Source organism: Biomphalaria glabrata, chromosome 2 (genome assembly GCF_947242115.1).
Source record: "Biomphalaria glabrata chromosome 2, xgBioGlab47.1, whole genome shotgun sequence".
NCBI lineage: Eukaryota > Metazoa > Mollusca > Gastropoda > Planorbidae > Biomphalaria > Biomphalaria glabrata.
In genome coordinates, this window is record NC_074712.1 from 49078613 (window position 1) to 49105742 (window position 27130).

The 27130-nt window shown below is 33.5% G+C and overlaps 1 protein-coding gene across 10 annotated transcripts in view; it reads left to right on the top strand.

Moving 5' to 3' along the window:
• Window positions 1-27130, top strand: part of LOC106079304 (voltage-dependent T-type calcium channel subunit alpha-1G-like) — an 89041-nt gene that overhangs the window by 19360 nt on the left and 42551 nt on the right. For 6 of the 10 annotated variants that reach the window (XM_056021063.1, XM_056021067.1, XM_013240560.2 and 3 more), the window contains exons 2-8: window positions 7040-7063; window positions 15413-15510; window positions 16705-16873; window positions 18402-18687; window positions 19810-19902; window positions 20658-21558; window positions 23774-24079. In XM_056021063.1, the coding sequence (XP_055877038.1) occupies window positions 7040-7063; window positions 15413-15510; window positions 16705-16873; window positions 18402-18687; window positions 19810-19902; window positions 20658-21558; window positions 23774-24079 (1877 nt within the window). The remainder of the gene's footprint in view (window positions 1-7039; window positions 7064-15412; window positions 15511-16704; window positions 16874-18401; window positions 18688-19809; window positions 19903-20657; window positions 21559-23773; window positions 24080-27130) is intronic. The other 4 variants (XM_056021068.1, XM_056021061.1, XM_056021060.1 and 1 more) reach the window with 3 other exon arrangements.

Sequence of the window (27130 nt, forward strand, 5' to 3'; positions counted from 1 at the left end):
GGTGTAGATACTGTGCATCAAACCATACAGGTTTATAGTAGCGGATTTTTTCCTGGCATGAATCAGCCCCCCTCACCCTCTCACACACCCTCTTTGTCATTTTTAACGTGGTTCGAATCTAAATTTTATTTCATGAGAGGGAGGAAATGAAATGATTGTTTAAAACGATTAAAAAACTTTTTATAATCACTGAAGGTGCTTTTCCTCCCGTTTATTTTTACTCTCACAAAGCTCGTTACTTATATAAATGCTTTCTTGGCGAGAACTCTTCCATCGTATTGTATTAAGTGATTTATCATGTAAGACTGATGACCTCTCTTAATTTAGTAGGTCCAGGTTTCGAATCTTGGTGAAGACTGGGATTTTTAAATTTAGGATTTTTATGGCGCCCCTGAGTCCACCCAACTCTAATGGGTACCTGACATTAGTTGGGGAAAGTAAAGGCGGTTGGTCGTTGTGCTGGCCACACGATACACTTGTTAACCGTCGGTCATAAAAACTGATATCTTTTACCCTATCTTTTGCCCTAAAGGTTGTAACGGTTGAAATGGAATGGAGAAGGGATATGCTATTTCGATAGCCGAAAATAACAACATTAATAATTGAATGGAACTAGCATCATAATATAAAACTCTATAAATCAATCACTCAAACTTATACACAAATAAAATCCTTCTTTTAAAAAACAAAGCTTATCTAAGGGAATTTATTTCTTTTTTTCGATAACAAAAAAATTAATTAATTACCTGTAATTAATTGATAGATACTTTGCCATTTATCCCTAATTAATTAAGTTTTGTTAGGTACAATAAATAATTGTTTCAATTTTCACAATGGGTGTGGGACAAATAAAATATTAAAAAATTAAAGTGGACAAAACCCCACATATTTAACTATATCTTTGATTACTGAATAATTAATTTCCCTTGTTGTTATTAAACCAAGTTAATAACCAGTAATTAATTGACTAATTAGTATTTTTTTTTATTGATTTTTGTATTTTCTAACCCAAGGAATAATTGTGCAAAGTTTCAACTGTATCCGGCAATGGGTGTGGGAGAAATAACCTCTTCAATGGGTGTGGGAGAAATAACCTCTTCAATGGGTGTGGGAGAAATAACCTTTTTACTGGACCGACAGAGTGAGTCGTAATAAGCTTTGAACAAATCTTAAGCTAATAACATTTCTATTTTATTAAGCAGGCATTCCGTTTATATTCATAGCCCGGATAATTGCAAACTCAGAATTTATATATTGTCATATCTTAATGAATAGAATTGTCAGTAATAGTTCTAGTCAATGGTCAATGTAAATAATTGATAAGCCTCTTAGTGACCGAGCCCTTGCATAAGACTAATACTTTCTTTTAGATTAACTGCCTATCCAGAAATGAACAGGCCTTACTAGTCGTAGTGAAAAAGAGATTATAACTGTTGGTGTCTTTTCAGCAACAACTTCCATTCAATTAACACTCTTAATTAGTTGTTGTTTTTTTTTCCTTTTAAAAACTGGTTGGAATTATTGACGTTTCTGATCAAGTATGAAAGGGTCAAAGTTGATTCAATCAAAATTTAGTGTGAGTCTCAGAGTCTGTTAGTTCAAAACGCTGAATCAAATTGGGAAGAGTTTGATTGAAACTGGGAATTTTTTTTTGCCTTTCGTCAAGATGATTATTGATTGCATTGAAAACTCTTCATTAAGACGTCCATGTATTTCATCAAGAATTCCACTGAGTCTACGTTTGATTTTAAATAGAGCTTGGCCACGTGAATGTGTTTGTTTTTGGGTTTGTTGTTTTTTTTTATTATGTATAGAGATAAACCACAGATATAAAGGATATAGAGAAAAACTGAAAGAAAAAAAAATTAACAACTTTGAGAGATTAGAAGGTAATGGCTTGGTTATCAGGCGATAATGATGTGAAAAAAAGTTGTCTACATTTTATAACTTTTTAAAACAGGTGTCTTTATTTTTTATAACTGTTACTCTTTTCTTCCTGCAAAGACAAGATAAAAAGGAAAAAAAAAAGCATTAACTAAAGAGTACAATGAATGATGTCACTGCCTTGTGAGTTAAAAGTATTCAATATTCTGTACTGGATTTATGTTTGGTAAATCCTTTACAGGAAATTCAATTCAAGAATCCTCGGTGACACTTAAGTGTTGTGTCACTAGATTTACATCTAGAATTAGCTCAAAGTAATAATCACACATCGCTAGACGTGACACTGTGACATGCCCTCTCAGTTGTTGCACTTAGTGTCTCAACGGAATATGGTATAAATAGCACACTTTCTAAGTGCTCCTATATGATATTTCTATTAAACTAAATGTACAATAATTAACCAATTTTCTAATCCCAGCTTTCCCCTTTTCAATGCTGAGCATGCCTAACGAGCTAGCCTTCAATGTTGGCTGAACATAGATGTTTTCACCTGATAATTAAATGCCTTTATTAACTTCGTTACAGCCTCTCAAATCAGAATGGTTGTGTCTATTCTACTAATAAATGGAATTAACTTTACAGCGTAATTTGTATAGATTTAAAAGGCGGTTGGGTGGGGGGGGGGGAGGCGGAAAAAAAACAAAGATGTTTCCAGTGGGTCGTCAAGACATCAAATTGTTTCACACACAAGAGTTCCAACTTCCCTACCAGTTTATAGCTACAATGTACAGATAGTTGTGTTACTGTTCAATGTCTGTGCAGTTAGAGTAGGAATGCAATATTTTACGTGATCACGTGAAGTCGTTCTATGCTCTTGTGACGCTCCTCTGATGTCTATATAGACATTAGTATAGAGATTTATGTAGACCTACTCTAGTGAGTGGTAGACGCCGTGGTAAAGCATTTGAACCAAGGGATCTTGGGTTCGAATCCAGTTGAAACCTGGGATTTTTTTTATTTCGGAATTTTTAGGACGCACCTGAGTCCACCCAGCTGTAATGGGTACCTGACATTAGTTGGGGAAAAGTAAAGGCGGTTGGTCGTTGTGCTGGCCACATTACACCCTCGTTAGCCGTGGGCCACAGAAATAGATGACCTTTACATCATCTGCCCCATAGATAGCAAGATCTGAAAGGGAAACTTTGCTTTCCTTACTCCAGTGAGAAGCCTTAAAAGTAACCAAATATCATCATTACGTTTCTCGAGACATATGCCCACCTGTTAGTACGTCTCTTATCCGCCCATCTTCTCATGTCTCAGTAAACCCTCGGATTTTACCTTTCATCTCTTGTTCTACGTCACGTATACCAGTCACACACAGTTATGAGTAATTGATAAATTATATATATATATTGTTGAGCCTATATAGTATTAAAAATAGGTAAACGGTAAATCAAGCCAAAAGGTTGCAGATAAAGTGTAAATATGTCACATGTAGAGAATTCCAGGTTCTATTTTTTTCCATGCGGACTAATTAGTCTTGGTTGGAAATACGTAAGCAGAGGGCACAATTAGTCTAGGTGTAAGTCTAAACAATCAGAATTTTTGCGACACCTTAGTAATAAAATAGAGGAAAGTAGCTAGCAGTAGATGACCTCTGAAAGAGACAGGTTGAGAGACCTCACGAAGGCCGCGGGAAAACATGCAGGTCGAATCTGGGTTTGGGTAGCCATGAGAAACACTGCACTCATCTTTCTCCTTCAGACTAGAAGACACGGTCATACTGGTTATAAAGTAACTGAATTCTTGAAAAATAAATATCTCCAACATTGTATTTATTGAATTTTATTAGCTAGATCGCATTTCAATGGAAAACTTCTGGGTTCGAGATTAATCAAATCTGCGAGAGACAAAAACTTTTATTTCTATGTTATTGATTTTTCTTTTAGGTTGCTTTTATAAGCTTTGGGCATCTTTCTTGTAGAAAGTTTTAAACTTCAAAGAATGGAGCTTTGTGATGGCATTATTTGTACTTATGGGTGAAGTGTAAGAATCGGGAGAGGGAGTTTTCTGCTATTTTTAAGACAGGAATGGAGCTGTTCAAATAAGCCTCTGTTCACGAAGATGGAATTGATTTTTCGTTTTCTTAAATTATTTTATTCCTGCCCATGCTTAATGACACATAAAAAAAAAACGTCAAAGAGATTTTAAATTGAACTTTTTCCAAAAAAAAAAAGAAATTGTATTGAAAAGTTCTATTTTTTCTAATTATACCGTCCACTAGATGTGCTGCTCAACATGTTAACATAGAACTGTCAGGGAAAGTAAGGCTACTCCTCTGAGAGATTGTTATAAATTTTAATTTTCTATTCATTTTTAAACAAGCTTTATCTCAAGTGATATTTATTTCGAGTTGAAAAAAAAATCTACTTGAAATATTTTTGATGTGCTTAAAATGTATCTTTGTATAAGATAGAAACAGGATCAGGTCAAATGTCAAACTGTATTTCACATGTCCACAAGATTAGACTCCCTTAATGTTCAATGATTGCCAACTATGGAACTCAAAAAAAGGTTAATATGTCAACACTATAGTTACTATTTTAATTCCGAGGAGAAACGAGTTGAGTTGCTTACGTTATAACTGCAAAATTTGAAAAGTAGAATTGTTTGGGGTTTTTTTTTATCTTAGATGCTTTATTTTTAGAACAGAAACTTCTGCTTATCCGCATAACCCGGTTAATCGGAGCATAGCTTGCACGTGTGATATGCAAGTCAGCGAGTTCCACTTTAATCACAATATCATGTATCACTATCACAACCAATAAACAAAAGTACATTGTTTTTTAAATGTATTCCAACTTTATGTTCAAATAACACAATGAATTAAACAACAGAGAGATAGTGTCTTTCTTTTACATGGGGTGGCCATTTTCAAAGGGATATTCTGATACTCAACATAAATACAATATAATTGTTTGTTCCCTTGACTCCCATTGATGAAACACGAGGCTTGAACGGGTTGTTGTTTTGTCTGATTCATTAAACAATTAATAAAGGGATGTTTGTGGAAATCAATCTATATATGTTATTATGCTGCACGAGTTTATCAAGGGGGCAAAATATAGGAGTCACTTTTTTGTTACTATAGACTACAATGAAGATTTGAGTTAATAGGACTACGTATAGAAGTATTGAAAAAATCCAGTTACAACGTGATAGGTATTTAATGTTTATAATAGTTCTCTCCACTGAGTATTGCCGAGAATGACCAAAAAAATGTAATGAATTCAGGTGTGACAGTTGACAGACTTATTCTCCTTTGTTTACGCAATAAAAAAAAAAAGACACTGAGACCTTTGACCCTTAACATTTTGCTCTATTTACCACCAAGAATCGATTCTTTTATTTTTATCCCATATTATGTTCACTTTTTGCCTGGCTTTGGATAGTAGAATGAAGGCATCGCGAGGACAGAACTGAGTCTGTGTTGTCAGGTCAAGTTTGTAACTTCTATGGCAGGTCAGATCGCGAATAAACCGTAACGGCATTAGAGGTCAAGCCATCAAACTAGTAGACCTACCTCTCAACTGCACAGCGTGGCCAGTTCATTGGAATGAATATGACATGTAATAATTCGGGCGCATACTTTAAATCTAGGTCTGTTTCATGTATAGTTTCTACTTGTAGTCACTAATAAATAAATAAATCATTTCGTCCTTCTCACTCATTAATGTGATAGACAGACAGCTCACTTACTAGTACCGTATAGATAGACACTTTCATGCATACAGAAGTCAAAGATAGTCACTTTCTGTTACGTACAAGGTGCGAATAGTTCTCGGTTAACACGTGTAAAAGAAGAGTGAATGCATATAGTACGTACTGTTCATTAGTCAGATGATGACTTTACCCAACACCCTGCATTACACAGCCCTCTTAAAAACAAAGTCATATTTTAAAGAATTTAATTGTTGAACCATACATAACATTGGCAAGACTTTTACAATTAGCCAGCTTGTTGATACTGCCATTTTTAGCTGACTTTTTTAATCTGGAAAAGTGCGCGGCTAGAGTATAATGTATTGAACTGTAACCAAACACGAGAGTGAATGACACCTTCCTTGATATGGGTTCCAAGGATGTTTGTGATCACAAGTTGCTACTGAAGTTAACTCCTATAGAGACAGACACAAATGGAATGGAGATTAGTTATCGTTCTATTGTTTAATGTTTACCAATATTTCTGTAGGCCTAGTTGTAATTAGTCAAAGTTTAATTTGGTTATTCTATCTAGTTTAGATTTTACAAATAAGTCTTAAGTGTAGTTACTAGAACATATTCAAATACACCATGATAACTAAGCATACAAAACACAGTGTTCGTTATTCCGCGACGCTCTCTTTCTCTCTCTCTTTCTCTCTCTCTCTCTCTCTTTCTCTCTCTCTCTCTCTCTCTCTTTCTCTCTCTCTCTCTCTACCTCTTTTTTTTCTCTCTCTCTCCCTCTTTCTCTCTCTTTTTCTTTCTCTCTCTCTCTCTTTTTATTCGTCCTATTCTTCACTTGTTCTCTTCTTTAGACGATGTTGTACTCTTAGGAGAACATTCAGACCATGATGACGTCACGAATGGTTACTTCCCCCCCCCCCTCTTTTATTGTTCATCTTGAACGATGTTTCATAGCCGTCATTGCAATAAACATTGAGGCTTCATTTGCTTAATTTTGAAATAAACATTGAGGCTTCATTTGCTTAATATTGCAATTAACGACGAGGCTTCATTTGCTTCATATTGCAATGATTCTAGAACTGTATTGAGTTCACTTCATTGTGTCTGTGCGAAGTGGAATCTTTCAAAGTTTATAAAGAAAATATTAAAATTTAAACTAACCCAATCGGTTATTTCTTCACACTTCGTTATAAGTTCACAAACGTTTTGGGTAATTGGTCAATTCTCTTTCTATTCTTCCGTTTCCTCTTTATGTTTATGTATTTGTTTCGATAAAGAGAACATTTCTAACGTGCATTTTAAACATCGTTCAATATTTACATAAAAAGAGGCAAGTCTAATTACCCCAACTACCGCAAAACAAAAAAAAAATACTTAGTTATAACAAATTTAACATTTTTATTTCGTTTCTTATGACCGGGTCCTATAGATTGGCGGAATATATTGTGAACAAGTAAGATTATTTTTTTACACATATCTATTTTTATTCTATATATTCTCTGTATTTTCTTGAGTCCAATGTCTGCTAGCGATGTGGCTTGTGTTTCTCGTCATGTTTCACACGCTTAAGTCTCCCCCCGTTTTTTTTTCCTGTACTATATTTTATTATTATTATTATTTTGGGATCAGTGACTATTTGTATTGTCTGATGGTGATTTGTATTTTGTATAGTTGCACTACAAAGTTATTGGCTCAAGCGACTCGTGACAGAACGACCCTCCACACCTTTCACCACCTCAGCCACAGCACTTGTGTTAAATCAACATTTTTTTTTTAGACTTTTTTTGTGAATGGTCACAACATGTTACGGTCAGCATGATTAAAGATATGACCATAGTCATTGAATTGTATAGACTGGCTAACAAGACAACTTGTATTCGCTTATTGTATTAGTTTACCTGTACCAAAAGTAACAAAAAAACAAACAATGGTTGTTTTAGACTTTATCCATTATATAAAAAGATTTTATGAGTTATTTATAAACAAAATATTTATGTTTATAATTTACGGTTAATTGTAAAAACTATAGTCGACATCTTAACATCTCTTCTAAATCTAGGTTTTAGTCGAAATCTCTGAAGACAATGATCAGAATGTGCTTGGCGTTCATTTCCGCTGGACGTAAATCGATCACTATAAATATCAATGGAATAATCTTTTTTTTAAGATTTAATACTAGTCTCGAATCTATGCTACCTATACATTCTAGTTCTAGTCAAATGAAACAGAGGCTTTATATATATATATACATACTTCTTCCCATTGTAGAAAAATACATAGAAACCTATCCAGTATGTATAGTATATACGGATATGACGCATACCTAACAAAATATTCTATTTCATTTTGAATGTAACCCGGTACCGAAGAATGAAAGTCGAAATATCACAACATGATAACTTTAAAAAAATGTATTGCTTTTTTTTTTCCTAACATACGTGTTTGTCAATTAGTGTCAACAAATGGTATGGCAATTATATTAACTTTTCCTATTATTAACTTGGTTTTTACGAAACACCATATATTAACTTTGTTGAATTAAATTCCTGATCCATCGATCCTATTGAAAGATGATCTTGTCACAACCAAGTCATAGGAGTGAAAAAATTTATTTACATACAAAAATAACTGTTTTAAATATCAAGCTTGATTATAAAAATTGTTTTTAGTTTATGCTGCAAATATTGTTTGATCTAAATGTGCAAAATTACAGTAGTTGTTTTTTTTTGTTCCCACGCGTATCGCAAGAGTAGATCTATATACAGATTATCTATATATTTATTATTGCTTTATAAGGCTTTCTTGTACAATATCGTCGTATATTAAGAACATTGATACGAATGTTTTTCCCTACATTACAAAATTTGACATGTAACAAATGAATAAATGTTCTAAATGTGTATGCTAATTTCAAGACAGAAAATAGCACCTACCTAAATAAAGATTATTCACAGCCTATTGAAATATAGGCCTTTGTATATATATATATACATATGTATATATATGCATATATATATATACATATATATATATGCATATATATATATACATATATATATATGCATATATATATATACAATACTTGCATTTAACGGTACGCACGGCACCTTTTTGAAAAAAAAAAAGTATTACTTTTATTGTATTTTAACGTATAATATTAATTTTCAGTAGTTAAAAGGTAGGCAATCAACTACGGAGTACCGGCACCTAATCACTGAGTACAGACACCTATTTTTTTTTTTACAAAAAAGCACTGTATATATCATACGCAACCTGTCAAGCCTAGCAACATCTACAACTAGAGTAACATCTTATACAAATTAAAAACGTAAGACCCAATCTCTTGCTAGATTTTCAATGTTTCTGTCTTGGCCATCCATGAGGGGATTAGGTTTGTTCTATATTGTCTTGGTCATCCATGAGGGGATTAGGTTTGTTCTATTTTGTCTTGGCCATCCATGAGGGGATTAGGTTTGTTCTATTTTGTCTTGGCCATCCATGAGGGGATTAGGTTTGTTCTATTTTGTCTTGGCCATCCATGAGGGGATTAGGTTTGTTCTATTTTGTCTTGGCCATCCATGAGGGGATTAGGTTTGTTCTAACGACCAAAAAAAAAGGTAAAACATAGTACCTCCATTTAAAGAAATATATTTAAAAGGTTGGGGGGGGGGAGAAACAAGAAATCACTGTTTGTATTATGTGTAATATAATGTTTTCTTAACTGAAATCGATGCATAGTGTTGGCTAGAGTTAAGTTATGAGACACAACTGTTTGATACAAGACACAATCTAATCAGTAAAACTAATGGTTGAAACACTTATCAACATAATCACGCATTGGCATAATCTTCTGGAGTCACATGAGTTGTCTTAGCTTGCTTTTGAATGTGTCCACAGAGGATCCCATGATCCTTGAAACATTTCGTCATCCAGAGATGAGACGATTCTTATTTGAAGAGCTTCGCAATATATTAGAGAATTTAACAACACGCAATATCCTCCAAGCTAGACCGAAGCTCGAACACCACGATGGAGTTCCTATAATATAAAAGAAAAACTGTCTCACGTTCGGGGGTGACGTGGTAGATTAGTCTTTCATATTTCTAACGAATATAATGGCATCTCGACCAGGCTTTAATTGGGGGGGGGGGGGGGGAAACCAGTTTGTTCCCTGGCTACTCAAGACGTCTCCACGACCACTGCAACTGTCGGACCCTCACGTGCTCTAAACTGTTGGTGTTCTTAGCATCAAAAGATTTGGCAAACAAAATAAGATCAATATAATTTGTGTTGTAATTCGAACTAAAACTTTCATGGCAACATTATTATGGAGGCAAAGCAAATCGAAGAATTTTATTTCAAAAGTCGATGCCTTCCAAGTTTAATTGAAACATTAGCCTAAAATAAATACACTAGTAGCACTGAGAAAAGTAAATGGATCAAACTCACTCTAAAAGGTTTACATTTACAATTTTGTTCTCTGGAAATAGTCATTAAGACGATTTCTTTTTTATATACTTTTCCTCTAATTAGTTTGCTAAGCTTGCGTGGGTGTACGAACACTTGGTAGAACCTGGACATGAATTGGAAACGGCACTTACACTTTTCCTAGAAAATATCTTTGGAAAAAAAATTACTAGCTAATTGCATACATAGTAAAAAAAAATTATTTTAACCGTTATAATTTTGTAAAACATAAAATCAACTTAAAATTAATTTGGTTATTCTGAACACTTTCAAGAGTTCGGCTCAACTGTTTCTTTGTATTCAGTAAAGAGCTGAATAAATAGACGCTGGTAAATAATATAGAAATGAGCTGGACTGTAACTTGATTGTACAAGCTCGCTGGTAAGACTCCCTGCAACATGGAGGCATTACAAGAAACAGAACGAGGAATAATAGACCATCATCAGCTTTAGAAGAAGAACTCATTTTTTAAAAGCATTTTTTCCTTAGCTCAACAGGTACTTTACGTTAGCATTGGGACTCAACAAGAAAGATGTACATTCAATTCGTGTTCATGTCATAGGGAATATAATGTTCTTCCTAATGTTGACTAAAGTGAAAGAAATGGGGAAGTGATCAATTGCACGCTACAAGAAGCGAATAAGTTTTCACTGAGCTTTAAACTAAAACATTCCTTGAATCTATTGCATGGGGTTAGTTGAAAATGTCCTTTGTCTTCTATTTAGTTTTTAAATAGTTATTAAAACACGTCGAATTTAATTTAATAATAATACGAATGTCTTCGAGTCATAGTTTGGAAAAGAATGATATTGTAATAAATTTATGGCAAGAAACTCAATGACAAAGAGAAAACAATAACACAGCACAAATTAAATATCAAATTAAACACACTGACAAATCCGCCTTCATTCTACAGACTAACATAGATCTAGTATTTTTTCCACTTAGGCGGAAAAATGCAGTCTCTCTCTCTGTGTCAACATTCCTTATCAGTGCAGTCCCGAACTGTGCACGAGCCAGATCGCACCTACTGCACTAACTTGATGGCGATGTGCAAGGCAAAGTTACAACACTATTAAGACCCAGCAGTTTTTTTTTTTATATTTCTCCAAATCTGACACAAGCGAAGCCGTTGTTTCTTGTTGGGCAGATAAGTGTCCAGAGTGTGCGCTGCTGTATGTATAAGCCTAACCATCTGTACCCTATAGGGATTACTATAACCATTGAGTTTTAAAGTCAACTAAGTCCATTCCTCACAGGGCCTCCCAAAACTACTCCAGTTCTTTCCCGTTTGTTGATTACTCCTAACGAACGAACTACGACCCTGGCGAAGATCTTTTAGCACAGAAATGATCGAGAAATTATTTATTTGGATAAAATCCAGAAATAATAAAATTCCTTTCTTGTAAAAGTTGTCTTAAATTAAAAAAACAAATGAGACAGCAACGACCAGAATGGTAAAAAATAGTTCAATTTCAGATTTCATTTTTACAACGAACAACTTTAGGATACGTTGATACTTAAGAGTAATTAAAGATTTCCTGGGAATTTTATTTTGGAGTAATTCTATGAACAGATGTAATATCAATTGTTTTGTTTTTTTAAGATTTTTCTAATTGTGTAGTCAAGGTAGATTTTACCTAATCTATTCATCTACAGAGGGAAAAGTTTAAAAGTTGTTTGTTGTTGTTGTTGTTTTGCTCTGTTTATTTTTTTATTGAGGAAAGCGTTCGAAGAAAAAAAACAAGGAAAAGAAAATAACAGATTACTCTTTAAAACAATGCTTATCTAAGGGACATAACCGCTAATTACTGCCATTTACCTGAAAATGGCAGAGTTTAGCTCCCTTTCTGCCATATAGAGCAAAATTAATTAATTAGTACTAATTGATTTACAAAAATTGGTAAACTTTTGGATGGATTCGTGTATTGTCATTGACTATGAATAGATAAGCAAAATTTCAACTTGATCCGAGAATAGGAAGTGGGGAAAAACGTGTCCTAACGTAATAAGGGGATTAAAGTCATTAAAGTCACATGCACATTTCTCATAAAGCAGCAGTTATTCCCCTTATTTCGATATCAAACAAATTAGTTAATCACCAATAATTAATTAACTAATTGGTTAAATATTTTTTTATTGATTCATGTCTTGTCAGTTACAATGTTAAGTTTCAACTTGATCCGAGAAAGGTAAATGTAAGAAAAAGTATGTTCAAACTTTCAACCAGACAGATAGGCCTAGATAGATAGACAGTCAGACAGAGTTGATTTAAACTTTGTAACAAGAAGAGTGGGGAGGCTGTCGCCTTACACCAAATCATTTTTGGTACAAAGCAAGTTTGCAGTTGAGCCAGTGATCCGTAAAACATCGCGGAAAGTCTCAATAATATCCGTATGACATGCAGACATTCAATTAAATTAGAGTTCTATTTTTTTCGCATAGTAGTTTTTTTTTTTTTTTTCTTGTTTTAAACCTATATAGTGTCTAGATTTGGGGGAGAGAATAGCTCATTAATGACGCAAACAGGTTTTATGGAAAACTTGAGAGATTAACGAATTCTGCAATATAACTATTTTTTTAAAACAGCTTTTGTATAACGCATATTTTCATGTATATAGCAAGGTCCAATTTTTTTTAAAATTTTTCTAGGCTAGTTGGGGAAGGGGGTATCTGGTAGAAGGTTTCGTTGCTGCCATTAGACACTCTGCAAAAAAAGTCCACTTGATAAATAACCATACAGTTTTGGCCACGCAGCCCATAGAACTTGGCTAATAATGTTTAAGATCGTACCTTTTTTTTTAATATTCTGTTTTCTTCCTGTTGTTGATACTTCAACTAGATACTTTTCTATTCTTGTAGTAATGAATGTTATGTAAAAATATTCTCTTGCTCGAAAGGACAAGTATTTTCTTCTTTCCATATTTCTTCTTGGTTGTGTATAAGTTATAAAACTGAACTAGGGAAAAGCCGCGTACACGTCCAGCTCCGGGCAGGAACAAAGAAATGACTACTGGATATGTTTACCTTGTTACAACCCCCCTCCCCCCCCCCCCAAAAAAAAATGCTCGTGTCTGCTTCTGCTTGAAGCCCTAGAGATCTACACACGCTTTCCAGCTTGCATGTGTCAGCCTGCTCACCTTCCCCCACCTGCCTCACAGCTTTCTCACACAGAACCACACACAGAACCACACACAACCTCCCACAACCGCAAGTTGCATGCTTTAATCTAACCTCCTTCCCTTCTCCCTCCCCCCCCCTTGTTATCGTCCATTTGTTTATGCACATCGTCTATGAAATCGCTTGGTCTGCATGCCTTCATCTGCTTCTTTGTCTGCATGATTTGATTTCTTTTACGTTGTAGGGGCTAGAGACTTCAATCAACATTTTTTCTTACAGGAGATCGGTTACAGGGCAAAGAGGAAGAGGCATTTAAAGCTGACATCAGTACTTGCTGTTAGCATAGAGTTTATTCAGTCATGTGCTTATAAAAAAGCAGTCAAGAAGAAATGTATTTTTATGTCATAAGAGAAAGAATACCCAATTTTTGTTTTGCAGATTCAGATTATTTTTTGAACATTTTATAATTACAATAATGAAAAGTAAAATATAACTATCATTATTTCAGAAGAGAGTTTTGATTATTGTAAATCTTTACTATATCACTGATGTTATGATTAATGGCCACATAGTGCCTAATAGAGATTTTTTTATATAGATTGAAATGCTGCATTCAATTTTCACTAAACCAAAAGTAGAACTGTTGCGAATGAAATTTTAATTAAGCATTTTTTAAATCATTTTCCTCAGTGTTTCATATACTCGCCTTGGTTATAGCATTAGAGCGTTGCCCTGTCCACTATGTAAAAGCAATCAACAGAATCGACCATCTAGAACTTTTCATTCTTAGTTTTTATTGAAAAAAAAAAAAGAAAATGATAAATAAAAAAAAATAGATAAAATAATCATATATATTGTGTCCCAGTGCGTATGAGAACTTTAATAATTAGTGGAAAGGATGTTCATAGACAAGAAAACACATCTTGTAGGCGTGTTCTAGAGGGGGTTTTAATTCCCCAAATGATCTTCAAGTGGGCGAAATTTTCTTTTGGTTTTCCTAACAAGCCAGCAGCCGCCTATGGAAAGATTGTGCATCAAACTAAATCAAATTCTCCCAGTTGAATTGAAAAGGATCATCAAACTAAATCAAATTCTCCCAGTTGAATTGAAAAGGATCATCAAACTAAATCAAATTCTCCCAGTTGAATTGAAAAGGATCATCAAACTAAATCAAATTCTCCCAGTTGAATTGAAAAGGATCATCAAACTAAATCAAATTCTCCCAGTTGAATTGAAAAGGATCATCAAACTAAATCAAATTCTCCCAGTTGAATTGAAAAGGATGTTGTTTATATGAAATGATTTTCTCCCTTATAGTTTTCACTAAAGGGTTGAACAAATCAAAAATGAAGTCTCGATAGATTTAAGTGTATATTTAATATATTGCAATAAAAGAACTATTATGCTAAATAAGAAATGTTTATTTAAGCAATTTTTTTTTATTTATCTCAAATCCTAAATCATTGGAGAGACATTGCCATTATTTTTTTATTATTATTATTTCCAATCTACATATTTCATAACTACTTGCAAATTTAAGCTAAATTTTACATAATATCAATAGTTCTTGGTTCGTTTACACTAAATCTCACTCCGCGATTGAAATTATAAAATAATGAAGTACTTACTTTTTATTTAAACATTTCTTGACTAGAACAACTTGTTAAATTTTCAACATAATAATTTAAGAGCTTGAGCTTCATATAGACTCTATATTTTATCTTTAAAAAAATGTATCAGTGGCATGATCGTTTCCATTGAATATCTTTTTTTTTTTTAACTTCTATTTCTATACTTGTGTATGTTATATACTTTGTTCTGGAATTCACGTTATAAGCTACTGTCCAGATAAAAATAGTTAAGAATAAATGTTTTGTAGTTCTTATATTAGATTTTTTTCTAAATATGTTAATCTTAATATTTAATAACGCACATAGTACTTAAACATAATGTGTTAACTGTCTGTATGTTCTTTTTTTTTCTGGATTTTAAACTTATTTGGCTATTTTTAGTTTAATTTGTTCTGCTTATCTTAATTTTATTAACCCTTTTGAGCCTAAATGTATCTTACTATTGGAATCTAAAAGCGGAAATAATTTTAAAATGTTTCAATTTATCCATGACTAAAAGTACGACAGTTCGAAAGAGTCTAGGAAATAATCTCCTATATCACTGATGTCTCCTGTTTCATGATTGTCTTTTTGTTTCCTTACAGGACTATAGAATACTCAGTGAATACGGAAAATTTGAGTTTGTCAGCCATCCGGACAGTTCGTGTTTTACGTCCTTTGAGAGCTATAAATAGAATTCCAAGTAAGTAGCTTTTTTGTTTACCACAAATACGTATTATATCTTGTATCCATACATAGCCTTCTGTCTCGAGAGACATCGTATGTGTTTGGGGAATTCTTCCATTTGGCATCCGAGCCAGTGTAATCTTCGGTGTCAACAGAGCGCAGACACTGTGTGTATTGGCCAATTTAACAACTTCCTGGTCGGAGACTGCATCTCTCCAGGAGATTGCGTTATCCGTACAACCATACCTCGTAATGTCTGTCAACATTAACGGACCTTCAGTCGTTGAAAGACTATAGTTCATCTCGCAGAGAGTCAGAGTCTTGGGATCAGCGTAGTCGTAGATTCTGCCAGGATGTAGCACTGTAAGTTGTAAGCTAAGGGTGACCTGATCTTTCCTCAGAGATAACTCCAGAAGCCTTTGAATTGGTATTGTTTTAAGACAGCAGAGGTTTGGATCAATTTGCCCCTTTTGATCAAATATCTAAGCCACGCGTTAAGGCCAGGAATAGGACTGATGTCAGAGGCTATGTGAGAAACAAGCCAATGGAAATATTTTATAAAGATGCTACCACAACCATTTCCAGCATAGTAACCTTGCGGAACCGATATTATTTATGGAACAGCGCATGGCTAGTCTCAACCATGAAAGAAAAATTCACGGCAAAAGCCATTCATTTAAGTCATATTGAAGACAGGTTTACTGCAGCGATTGAACTCCACGACGACCTGCTAACTATTGTTAAAAAAAACGCAAACAAAAACTCTATGGCCATATTACAAAGTTGTGTTCGTGGCTTCCTTCAGGGGAAAGAAGAGGCAGACCGAGAAAGCTTTGGAAAGACAACATAAAATAATGCCATTGAAAGAGGTTCTATCCAGGGCAAAAGACAGGAATGGAGAAAGGCGGTCGACAGATCTTGTGTGGTGCCCAACGGTCTAACAGACTAAGGGATAGGTGATGGTGAAGGTAAAGGGAGGAAGACATTTATCCTTGATTAAACACGTAATGTACTCTACATAATAGACATTATTGACTACACGGATTAGTCAAGAGTAAAACTAATTTATTTATGATCTATAATATTTTAGCACATAATTAAGTGGTTTAATTAAATGTACTTTTAGTTTCTCATTTATAATAGTACTGTTATTAGAAATATGAAGATACAACTAAATCAACATAGTTTTCTATTTTCTATTGCCTTGCAGGTATGCGTATTCTAGTGATGCTGCTTCTAGACACACTTCCAATGTTGGGAAATGTCCTGTTACTTTGTTTCTTTGTTTTCTTCATCTTCGGCATCATCGGAGTCCAGTTGTGGTCCGGTGTGCTACGGCGACGTTGTTTTCTTGAGCTCCCTGAGAATGTTTCCGTTCCGTAAGTCTAACACTTTTTAAAGCAATAATACCAACCTTTTTTATGTCGTTGATTTTAGTAATAAAGATTTCGTTAGTGATTTGATATAACGATCGGATCATACACTCTGAAAAAACTGCTTCTATTGGCTCTCATAGTCGTATTGAATAATGAATATTAGTGTCGTTTTTTTTTTTAATAAATCCGTCTCAAGGTCGTTCTCATTGATTTTTCTTTTATATCAAGAGATTTTTTTATGGACATTGTTGTGCCTGATTTACTAGCGATAACTTCTCGAATAAGTTATTTTTACTTGTTGATGTTGTTTTGGTTTTGTTTTTTTTGAATGGATTATGAAATAAATTGCGAACTTTATTGTAGAAAAAAACACGTAGTTTTCATAATTTCATGTGTTTGAGCAAAATTTAGCAAACGTGTGATTTTACTCATTTTTTAAAATTCAGTAATATTGATGACATTAAAAATTATACGTAACATTAAAGACAAAGATGTCCTGAAAGCTTCTGATGTCAAGGTCATCCTGCTCATTAAATGTTTTTATATTATCTAATTCACCGGAGCCAAAAGTTTGTTGGGTTTTGTGTGTTTTTTTCGCATCACAATTGTTGAGCCAGTTCGTTGTTCTCATGCACAGAAGAATGAGAGTTGTGATGTCCAGCTGTTTTCCAAGGATGAAGTGCTAAAGAGAAAAAAAAATTGGGAATAGTTAAGAGAGTCAATCAAACAATCGTCAACAAACTATGGGTCAGGGTCACCATCTGCATCATCATAGAGATATCCAGTGATGAAGTTCAGTGTTTCCCAAACTGTGTTCCACGGAACCCTAGTGTTCCGCGAGACCTGCATTGATGTTACACGAACTACTGGAATAATTAACTAGTAGAGCACTACGTGAGTTAATCTCTCCAAAAAAAATATAAGTAAGGGTTTCGCTAAATATTCAGAATCTGCGATGTGTTCCGCTAAATATTCAGAATCTGCGAAGTGTTCCGCTAAATATTCACAATCTGCGAAGTGTTCCGCTAAATATTCACAATCTGCGAAGTGTTCCGCTAAATATTCACAATCTGCGAAGTGTTCCATTAAAGGAAAAGGTTGAGAACACTGCTCTACACGTTTGCATGGCCATCAATCAGATTGTTCAGCTTCACCAATACAAATTTCTTTAATCTTAGTCTCTTTGTTGTCATCCAAGGGCATATATATTATTATCATTGAATCCGTATGTTGTTATTAGTGCAACTATATAACAACTACAATTTTTTCTATAAACTATGTACTAGTCACGCCGTTGTATTGGAGGGAGTGGTAGAGTTAAATAGCTGAGAACAATAAAGTCATAAAGGCTTCGGGCGCAAATGATTATACTATATACCAGGATATCGCGCATTGATTTTAGTTTATCAATTTTCAGTTATCGTATGATGTCAATGATCTTTCTATAGTCGATAATGTATAGATATTTGCTCTCTAGAAGAAAGGCATAAACTATTGTGCTTTTTTTTTTCTTTCTTCTGTATTTCAACAGTGCATTTGTCCCCCTTTATTACATCAAATCGCCTAAAATAGAATACATCTGTAGTCCATTCAACGAGTCCGGGATCAGCAAGTGTCAAGATTTTCCTCCCTTCCACTACGAAGGGATCGCATGTAATGCCACTGCCAGAAACGACAGCGACAATGTACCCATGAACGGATCGTCCTGTGTCAACTGGAACCAGTATTACACAAGCTGCGAAGAACGTGGAGAAAATCCTTATCAAGGGGCAGTCTCGTTTGACAATATAGGACTGGCATGGGTGGCCATATTTCAAGTAAGCTGTATTTGGCATAGATGATAGAATCTGCTTTGAATGGATCCACTAGTGGCACTAGACTGTCTAGACTCAACTCTCAGAAAGTATATTGCAATTCCAATAAATTTGAATAAGTCCACAACTTGACAACATTCAATCGCAGTCTAGTTTGAAAAATCTAGATCTACACTATATCTAAAATATCTTGTAATACTATAAATTAGGCCTACACCGTACACGTTCAACTTCATGGGCGCCAACAGTAGGAAATGAAGCAAATTGAAGGGGAGAACATTAACTATTAACATTTATACATAATTCTCTAGATCTAGAGTCTTAATATTTTTAGATCTATCTAGTCGTAAAGCATTTCTACTTTTAATTATTGAATTCGAGCCCCAGACTATTGTGACTTGATAGATTTGATAGCCACAGAGTATCAGTATTTAGTAGAAATAGATCTAGACGTCTAGATTCTACAGTTTTGTTTGCAAACTTCATAAAAGTACAGATTATTGTGTCACAAGTGAAAAAAAAAAAAGCTTGCAATTCTGAAATTATCTCTTATCTCTTACCTCAACATGGCGGTGTGGTAGATTCTATGCGCTCTGGACTGACGTCTCGATGGTCCGAGCTCAATTACTCAGCACTCCACAATCCCCCGTCGTCCTGTGGGAGATTTGGGGCTAATAATCTTCAGAAGTTCAATTCTTAAGGAGCATCCCAAACAGTTTTCAGTAAATTTCAGATAACACCAGATGGCAAGCAGAGGCTATTAATTTTGTTCTCTTTCATCATGTTCATTATAATCAACATAAGCACGTTTTCCAAATCCTGTCCTAGAGGGTTAAATTTAGATCTATATCTGAGATGAATATTGAGAAGTGGTTTCCAGTTTAGGCAGATTACCATTCATTTTGTCTTTTAAAGACAAACTGTGTCTCTACAGGACCTCTGTGTAAGATATGCATTTTGAAGGCAATACAATCCAAATAAGAAGTTTACCCTTAGTAGAATAAAACCTACACACAAAGAGTTTATCAATTATCAGTACATGTCTACTAGATCTATAAATTAAATGATAGGAATGACCAACTATTAATTACTGGTAGTAAAATGTTTTTTATGCTTATATTGCAGGTCATCAGTTTAGAAAGTTGGGTGAATATTATGTACTTTGTACAGGATGCCCATTCCTTCTGGGATTGGATTTATTTTGTAGCTTTGATTGTTGTAAGTAGCCTGCATTAAGATTACATATACATTGGACACATTGAGAATATGCTGACATTGTTTTGTACTTTAAGCATGCTTCTATACTTAGGTAGATTTCTCATTTGTAGGTTATTGCTAGGTCTCACCTTATCAACATTGGATCTCTCCTTGTAAGGAAAGGAACTGCGGACTGAAGGGAAGGTTTTGATATTTTTGAGCAACTGAATGTTAAAAGCAACACTAGAGTATTTTAGTGCTGTATACATCTCCTCCTTTAGTATAAGCCAACTGCATTAGACTTCAAATCTTCTTTTAAAAATGGTGTATGTCTAGTTAAAAACAGAAAACATTGACATATTGAATTCTAAGAATGAAAAAAAATTTCCATTTACAAATCCTAAAGTAGCCATTGCATCTATATAATACATTACAGATGAAAATAAAATCTGATTTCTTATAGCGCTTCTAGCTCCTGATTTCTTTAGGTAATTAACAGACATCATAATTCATAAATGATCCCAAATGAATTGTTATTTAAATTCTTGCTGACAAGATTCTTTGTCATATTCGTCCTTATTAGTTGATGTTCTCACTTTTATATAGGAATACACCAAGAAGTCTTATTTTGCCAATTTTATCTAAACTTGCCTATTTTTCCACATTTAAACAGCTAGGTGTTAGATTTTCCAAGTAAAAACAATGTCATGTACATATCATGTTTTCATTCTAAAATCTATAATGTATCTTACATTTACACAATTTTCTTGTTCCAGATTGGCTCATTTTTTATGATCAATTTATGCCTTGTTGTGATTGCGACCCAGTTTTCTGAGACAAAGAAACGAGAGACAGAGAGAATGTTGCAAGAGCGCAAACGATTTCAGTCTTGCAGTACTCTGGCTAGCAATTCTGAGCCTGCAGGATGCTACACAGAACTGCTTAAGCTCATAGCTCAGATGTACAGAAGAGTTAAGAGAAAACTTATCAAAACCTATTACAAAACCAGGGGAATGCAAAAAATTAATCCTGAGAAGTCTTTGTCTCTGAGGCGGAAAAAGTCCAAAAAGAAAGGTACAAATATCCAAAAGTCTCTACAGCAGCGCTTTTCTATTGTCCATCCTCACACTTCTTCTCATCCAGCCACTGTCCATCATCATCAACACATGCACTTAGTTCCCTCCCACTCTCCACAACCCCAGCATCCAGTTCACCATATCAGTCTGGTTACTCCAGACATACGGTACCAAAGCCCACCAAGACCCTCTAGCACCCCCCAGGCACCGAGGGCAAGCCCTGAGCAGTCGGACATCGACTCTATGTCATCTCCTAGAAGGCCGAATTACCTCGTTCTCCCCAGCAGCAATTACAGCTTGAACCCGTCTTCAGAATCTCTGGCTGTGTCACACCTGTCCATTGACCCATTCACGCCTGTGCTGTTTAAGTCTCAGCAGAATTCTCCTAATCACCTGACAGCCAACATAGGCTTTGCACTTCCCCTTTGGTTTAGCCGGGCTTCCTCTTACAGCAGTGGGGCCAGTGGTCCGGGAAAGATCCTGCCATCTCTACCGGAGGTCCTGGCCGCCCAGGGGGCTAAAAATGCAGTGTTAGCAGCCTCTAATATGCTGCTTAATGTGGATTTAGAGCCTAGCAAAACTCAGTCCATAGCAGACAAAGGTGAGTGCGTGGCAGTGCTTGCTGTATTAAGACTCTAGTATCATTCTGTACACGATCTTGCACTGTGATGAACTAAATCATTGGGAAACCATAGGAAAACAGTTATTAATATAATTCTTTTTTAAAATGCATTAAAATATCTGCAATAGCCCTTAAGCCTAATATTTTCAGTAATGTAAGCCCTATCACAGTGCAAGATTCATTTTTTTTACATTTTCAAAGTAACTCTTTACTATAATCTCTTTTTTAAATGTGAATGTATTTTTGTTAACAATAGTGCATGTTACAATAGTTAGTAATTGTTTACAATTGATCTACAAGAAATGTGTTGGATGTTGTTAACTTTTCCAAATGATATTAATAATTTTCTAGTCCTTTTTGTTATTTAATTAATACTTAATATATTCCACATTAGTTAGTAGACATTAAAATGTTAATTTCCTACATTTTTCGTTCAAAGTAAATAAGGAATATATTTTGATTTATTGTCCATATTTTTAATAATTCTGCTTTTTGTATAAGATGTTGTTTTTAATGTGTTGCTTTAAAACAGCCAGAATCTGTTTGGTGTTCTTATAGCATTTTCCATTTGTTGTTATCCAACATTGCTTTTTACTTTTTTTTTTAAATTGTCACCACCCTATATATTGTTGGGCTTCACTAAAGTTTTTTTTATTAAAATAACTTTTAACAAATAATGGCATGCAGAAGAAAAGGCATTAATTTTTTTTGTTTGTTTGATGTTTGTGTCAGTAAACTCTTTTTAGTCCTGCATTCTGAATTTTATTTATTGTTTTGTAAAACAAAGTAATGAAGATGTTGTTGTTTATATGGGGTGGTGGCATTCAGCTCTATTAATAGATATTTGTCTCTAGATTTCACATGTATACATGTTTAGAATGTAAAGTGAAGCACTGTGTCTCATTTAAAGCATTCTATTATAAAACAGATCATTTGAGAGTGAAACAAAATTACTTCTACTTTGAAAAGGGTTTGATTGTTTATAGCAGTTTAAAAAATACTGTTGAAATTGTAATATATTGCTATTCTTCATTTATAAACACACAAATTAAAATTGTATTTAAACTTTATTTCCTTAACATTAAAATTATTAATATACTTTTTTTTTTTTTATTTTGTTTTATTCTTTTACTTCTGGCTTTTAAGTTTCTTTTTTTTTTTTTCAGAAGCCCAGTTTATTTATTTTAAAAAATTGATTTTGAAACCAAATTTTTTAAATGTTAAAACTTTGGAGGAAATAGTGATCATATTGTGTGTCATTTTTATAACGCTTTTTTTAGTTAGAAACTTATCATATATCCTATTTAATGCATGTCATTTATTTTCAGCACAAATTGGTTTTGCTGTAGTATCAGAATTGATATAAATTTTATTGAAAATACTAAACAAAAAAAAATAGTTTTGTAAGAAAATACATTTTCATTAGAGATGTGCATGTGCATTTAGCTGAGTTGATCTGTTACTAAACATAACCTTAACCCAGAGTTTTGAAAGAATTCATTTCATTATTTTATTTGAAGTACAACAGCAAGCACTGCCACCACCCCTGGGGAGTATTTTTGTTTTTCATTTTGTGTCAGACTTCTTATTTAACATGCATCATAAATCAATATGACATTGGTTTATTCTTTGCTATGGTAACCACTCACCATCATTTAATCATATTATGTACATTTTTTCCCTTATTTTTTTAAACTTTCAATCAGTGCATGGCACTAAAAGAATTTGCATTTTCTTTCTCATTGTATATGTTGTTACCATATATATTTTTTTTTATAAATTCAACCTTCAAATATTTATGAAAACATTTTCATTTAACATTTTCATTTATCTTTTATTTCCTCTTAAAGTTCCATCTACAATGAAATATAAACACATATTCAAATTTTGTATATTATTGGGTTTTTTTACTATCATTTATTTTTATTATTACATAAACTCTTAATACTTATTTTCATTATTTACATTTAAGCACTTCTTATAAGAAATAATTAATATGTAAAGCAATTTTTGTTTCATTTAACTTGCTTTCACATTCCTTCTTTATTAAATAAAATTTTATTTATTTATACACCTAGGATGTAAATATCTTCTCTTTTGAAGTAATTTATAAGATAAGATGCAGCAAGTTCTATATTTTTAATAATTTTTGTTTCTTTATCACTGTATAATAACAGTTGACATATTCCTTCAGGTCTCTTTGCTGATAATCTTCTGATGGATATTGTAGGTGATAAGCATCTAACAACTCAAATGTCTATGCAGAGTGACCCAGAAGTACTGCAGCTTGGGTCAGGTCAATCTCAGGTTGATCAAGACATAGCCAGTTGTGCAGGAAGTGGTGTATTGTGCGCTGGGGACAAGGAGGTATCAGGCCCTCATAGCACATCATCCTTTAATCCCACAGCCATAATCATTGCTGGGGGTGATGTGGCTGACTCAGAGCTGGACATCAGTAAAGATGATTCGGGAGTATCCTTCAGATCAAGTAATCTATGTGGTATAGTTTGACTTTCCTGGCTGTTACTTATTCCTGTTTAGCTGCCACAAACATGCCACGGTCATGTCTTGTGATGTCTAGGCTCAACTCTCCTAGACTTATTTTAAGGGCAGAATAAAGTATTTGAATAAATTGTGGGGCAGTAGAACTAATTAATATTTTCTGTCTTTTTTTTTTCTAATATCAAGGTTAAATGAGTATATAACTAAGCTGTTGTACAAACAAAAGAAAGAAAACTTGTGAATATGTATTTAGTAATAATAACATAATTGATTTATTTTGAAAAAAACTTTTCTTAAAGATTTTAGAAAAAATGTGCATAATAGTATAGCTAGAATAAATCAAAAAACTGGTGAAAAATTAAAGAATATCTTATACCTAAAATACTTTTAAATTCATAAAAACAAAATAAACTATATATATCTACTTTTAAAAACAATTTTTAGGCTAACATTCTTGATACTATTTGAAACAATATTTTTTAGAAGACTTTTTATACTGTTGGCAGTTTTATGTGTGGCATCACCTTGAAAACCAGATTTAAAAAAAATTAAAAATTAGCTCCAAAAGTGTTTAGGAGAGTTGATTTAGACACAAAAACTAGGTGAAGTATACATAGTTTCAGTCTTCAGTTGTATATATATGTCTCATTATTTCACTCTCTTTTAAATAAATAAAAAATTAGACTAGTTTATTACCATCAAAATAGGCAGGTCTTAATGCTAAAATTATTTTCTATATAATATGAACATATGTGAGCATACTTGATAAATGTCTTTTTACATGAGCTGAGAAAATTCACTAAATTGTCAGCATATCTGTGGCAGTTTCTGCTATACTATCATTTACTTTTTATTTCTTATAGAAACCCATCGCCTGCCTTCCTTTGCATGAAGAATGAAATTTAGATTTTCTGATCATTCCTGCTGTGACAACTAATTTTTCCTCAGCTAGATCTAAATGCTTCTCTTGTTCCTCTTAATATTCTACGTAGGCTTATGTCCAGTTGTCGACCTATATTTATGCATACCTTATATATACCATTTTTTAAACAACTATATAGAGTTCAAAGATAGTGTATTTGGTTTTTGCTCAGGCTGCTAGTTACCTGGATGCTCTTCATATTAGCTAGATTCTAGATTGTATTTGTCAATATAGAAAGAAAAATATATATATATATATAGGCCTATATTATAACCTATTAAATGTGTGCTATAGTTGCATGTTTGTTCACTTAAAACATAGTTGAAATTTATTAATAGGCCTCCTTTAATTATTGATTTAACATTGCTGATTCTATAGATCTAATATTAAAACGCATTTGAGTAATTGGAAGAATGAGCTTGAAATAACATCATTAGGAGTATTATAAAGATGACTTAAAAATAAAATACTTTTAAAAATGTATACTGTCAAGCTTTTACGTCTAACATAAAGAAATCAGTTGTTTAAATTACATAATAGGCCTAACCCTTACACTGGGATTAAATCATTTTGGCCTATTATCTGAGCAAGTCACATATTGCTAGACTGGACATGATTCAGGAAAAAGGGCAAGATTTTGGTGTGCAGCACACACCCATGCATGAACATACAAACAATAGCAAACAATTACCAGGCTGTTTAAGAACTCCATTTATTATTATGAATAACTCAAAAAATTGTTAAGTATAGAAACTGAGGGTCATATTGAGTAGATTTATGTTAAAAGGGGGGGGGGGGCTACAAGCTCTAAACTGAACTAGCTCTTAGAAGTTAAAAAGAATAAATTGTAGGCCTAGTTCTTTCAATTAATTAATAAAAGTCTTTGAGATTTCTTTTCAGTTTGAGAGTCCTGAACAGTTAGCTATTTTCTAATGCAATAATAAGACTACCAATTGTTACTCATGAACCAGCAGCCACAAATATGAATGCATTTTTATGTTTCCTGTGTTGTCTCTAGCACTATCTTATTAATGACATCTTACTTTGTCACTGTTCTTGTCTTCTGATGCTGTCTTATATTTCACCCCAAATCATCTACAATCTTCATTTTAATCTTAGCATGGAAGTTTGAAGTGACAGTTATTAAAATGAAATTCTTATTTTCTGTCTTTTGTAGCTCAATAAACTCATCATCATATTATCTTGGGGCAATCAGTACCTCCACATTTCTCCAAATTTCAAGTGTGCCAAAAAAAATTGATAAGAAAATAGTTTTGTATTGTCTGACTGCCATGTTTTTTCCACCAGTTGGCTATAAGTGTATGCTTGTAAGGTTTTGAAATTTGCAGCCATTTGTCAGACTGTAAATCAGCAAAGGTTCTTCCATTTCTTTGACAACTTAATAAATCAGCAATCCCCTCCTAAAAAATATGATGCTTTGAATAAAAGGTTTATGTTTTGGATGTTTCTTCAGATTTGAAGATAATTATGTCAGCTTAAAACTCCCACAGGATGAGGGTGAATTGGGGGCAGGCAGGGTTTAAACCCAGAACCATAAAGACTATGGAACAATAATCCAAAGCTCATACCACATGACCAGGCAGCCATCCATGCATTAAATACCTTCTCACCTTATCTGGCATAAAAGAGAACTTAAGAAAGACAGCAGAAGATTGATTTACTTTCAAGAAAAACTTAGAGTGAAAATAGGCAAAAAACAGAACTTCTGTTTCAGACTGATCAAATACATTTCTCACTTCTTTTTCTGTATATCTAAATAAAATGATACACTTTTCTTTAATCTGACTCCAATGACTTTCTCCTATCAAAAATAATAGTTTGTAAACATTAAGTTAGCATACTTGAAAACTATGGTTTGAGCAAAAATAAAATCTGGATTGTAACTTTCGTTGACTACATATAAACTATTACTTTCTAATCTATCCTTCCCCCTATTCAACTACAATTTAAAAAAAAAGCTGGAGTATATGAGTTGTTGCCATGCTCTTCAAGGTCTTTGCATTACATTATATGTGCACGGCCCTGTAGTATTTGTGTTTGTCTTTTAGTTAATTGTTAAAGTTTAAATTAAACCAATTGTTCATGCTGAATAACCATCTCTAATTT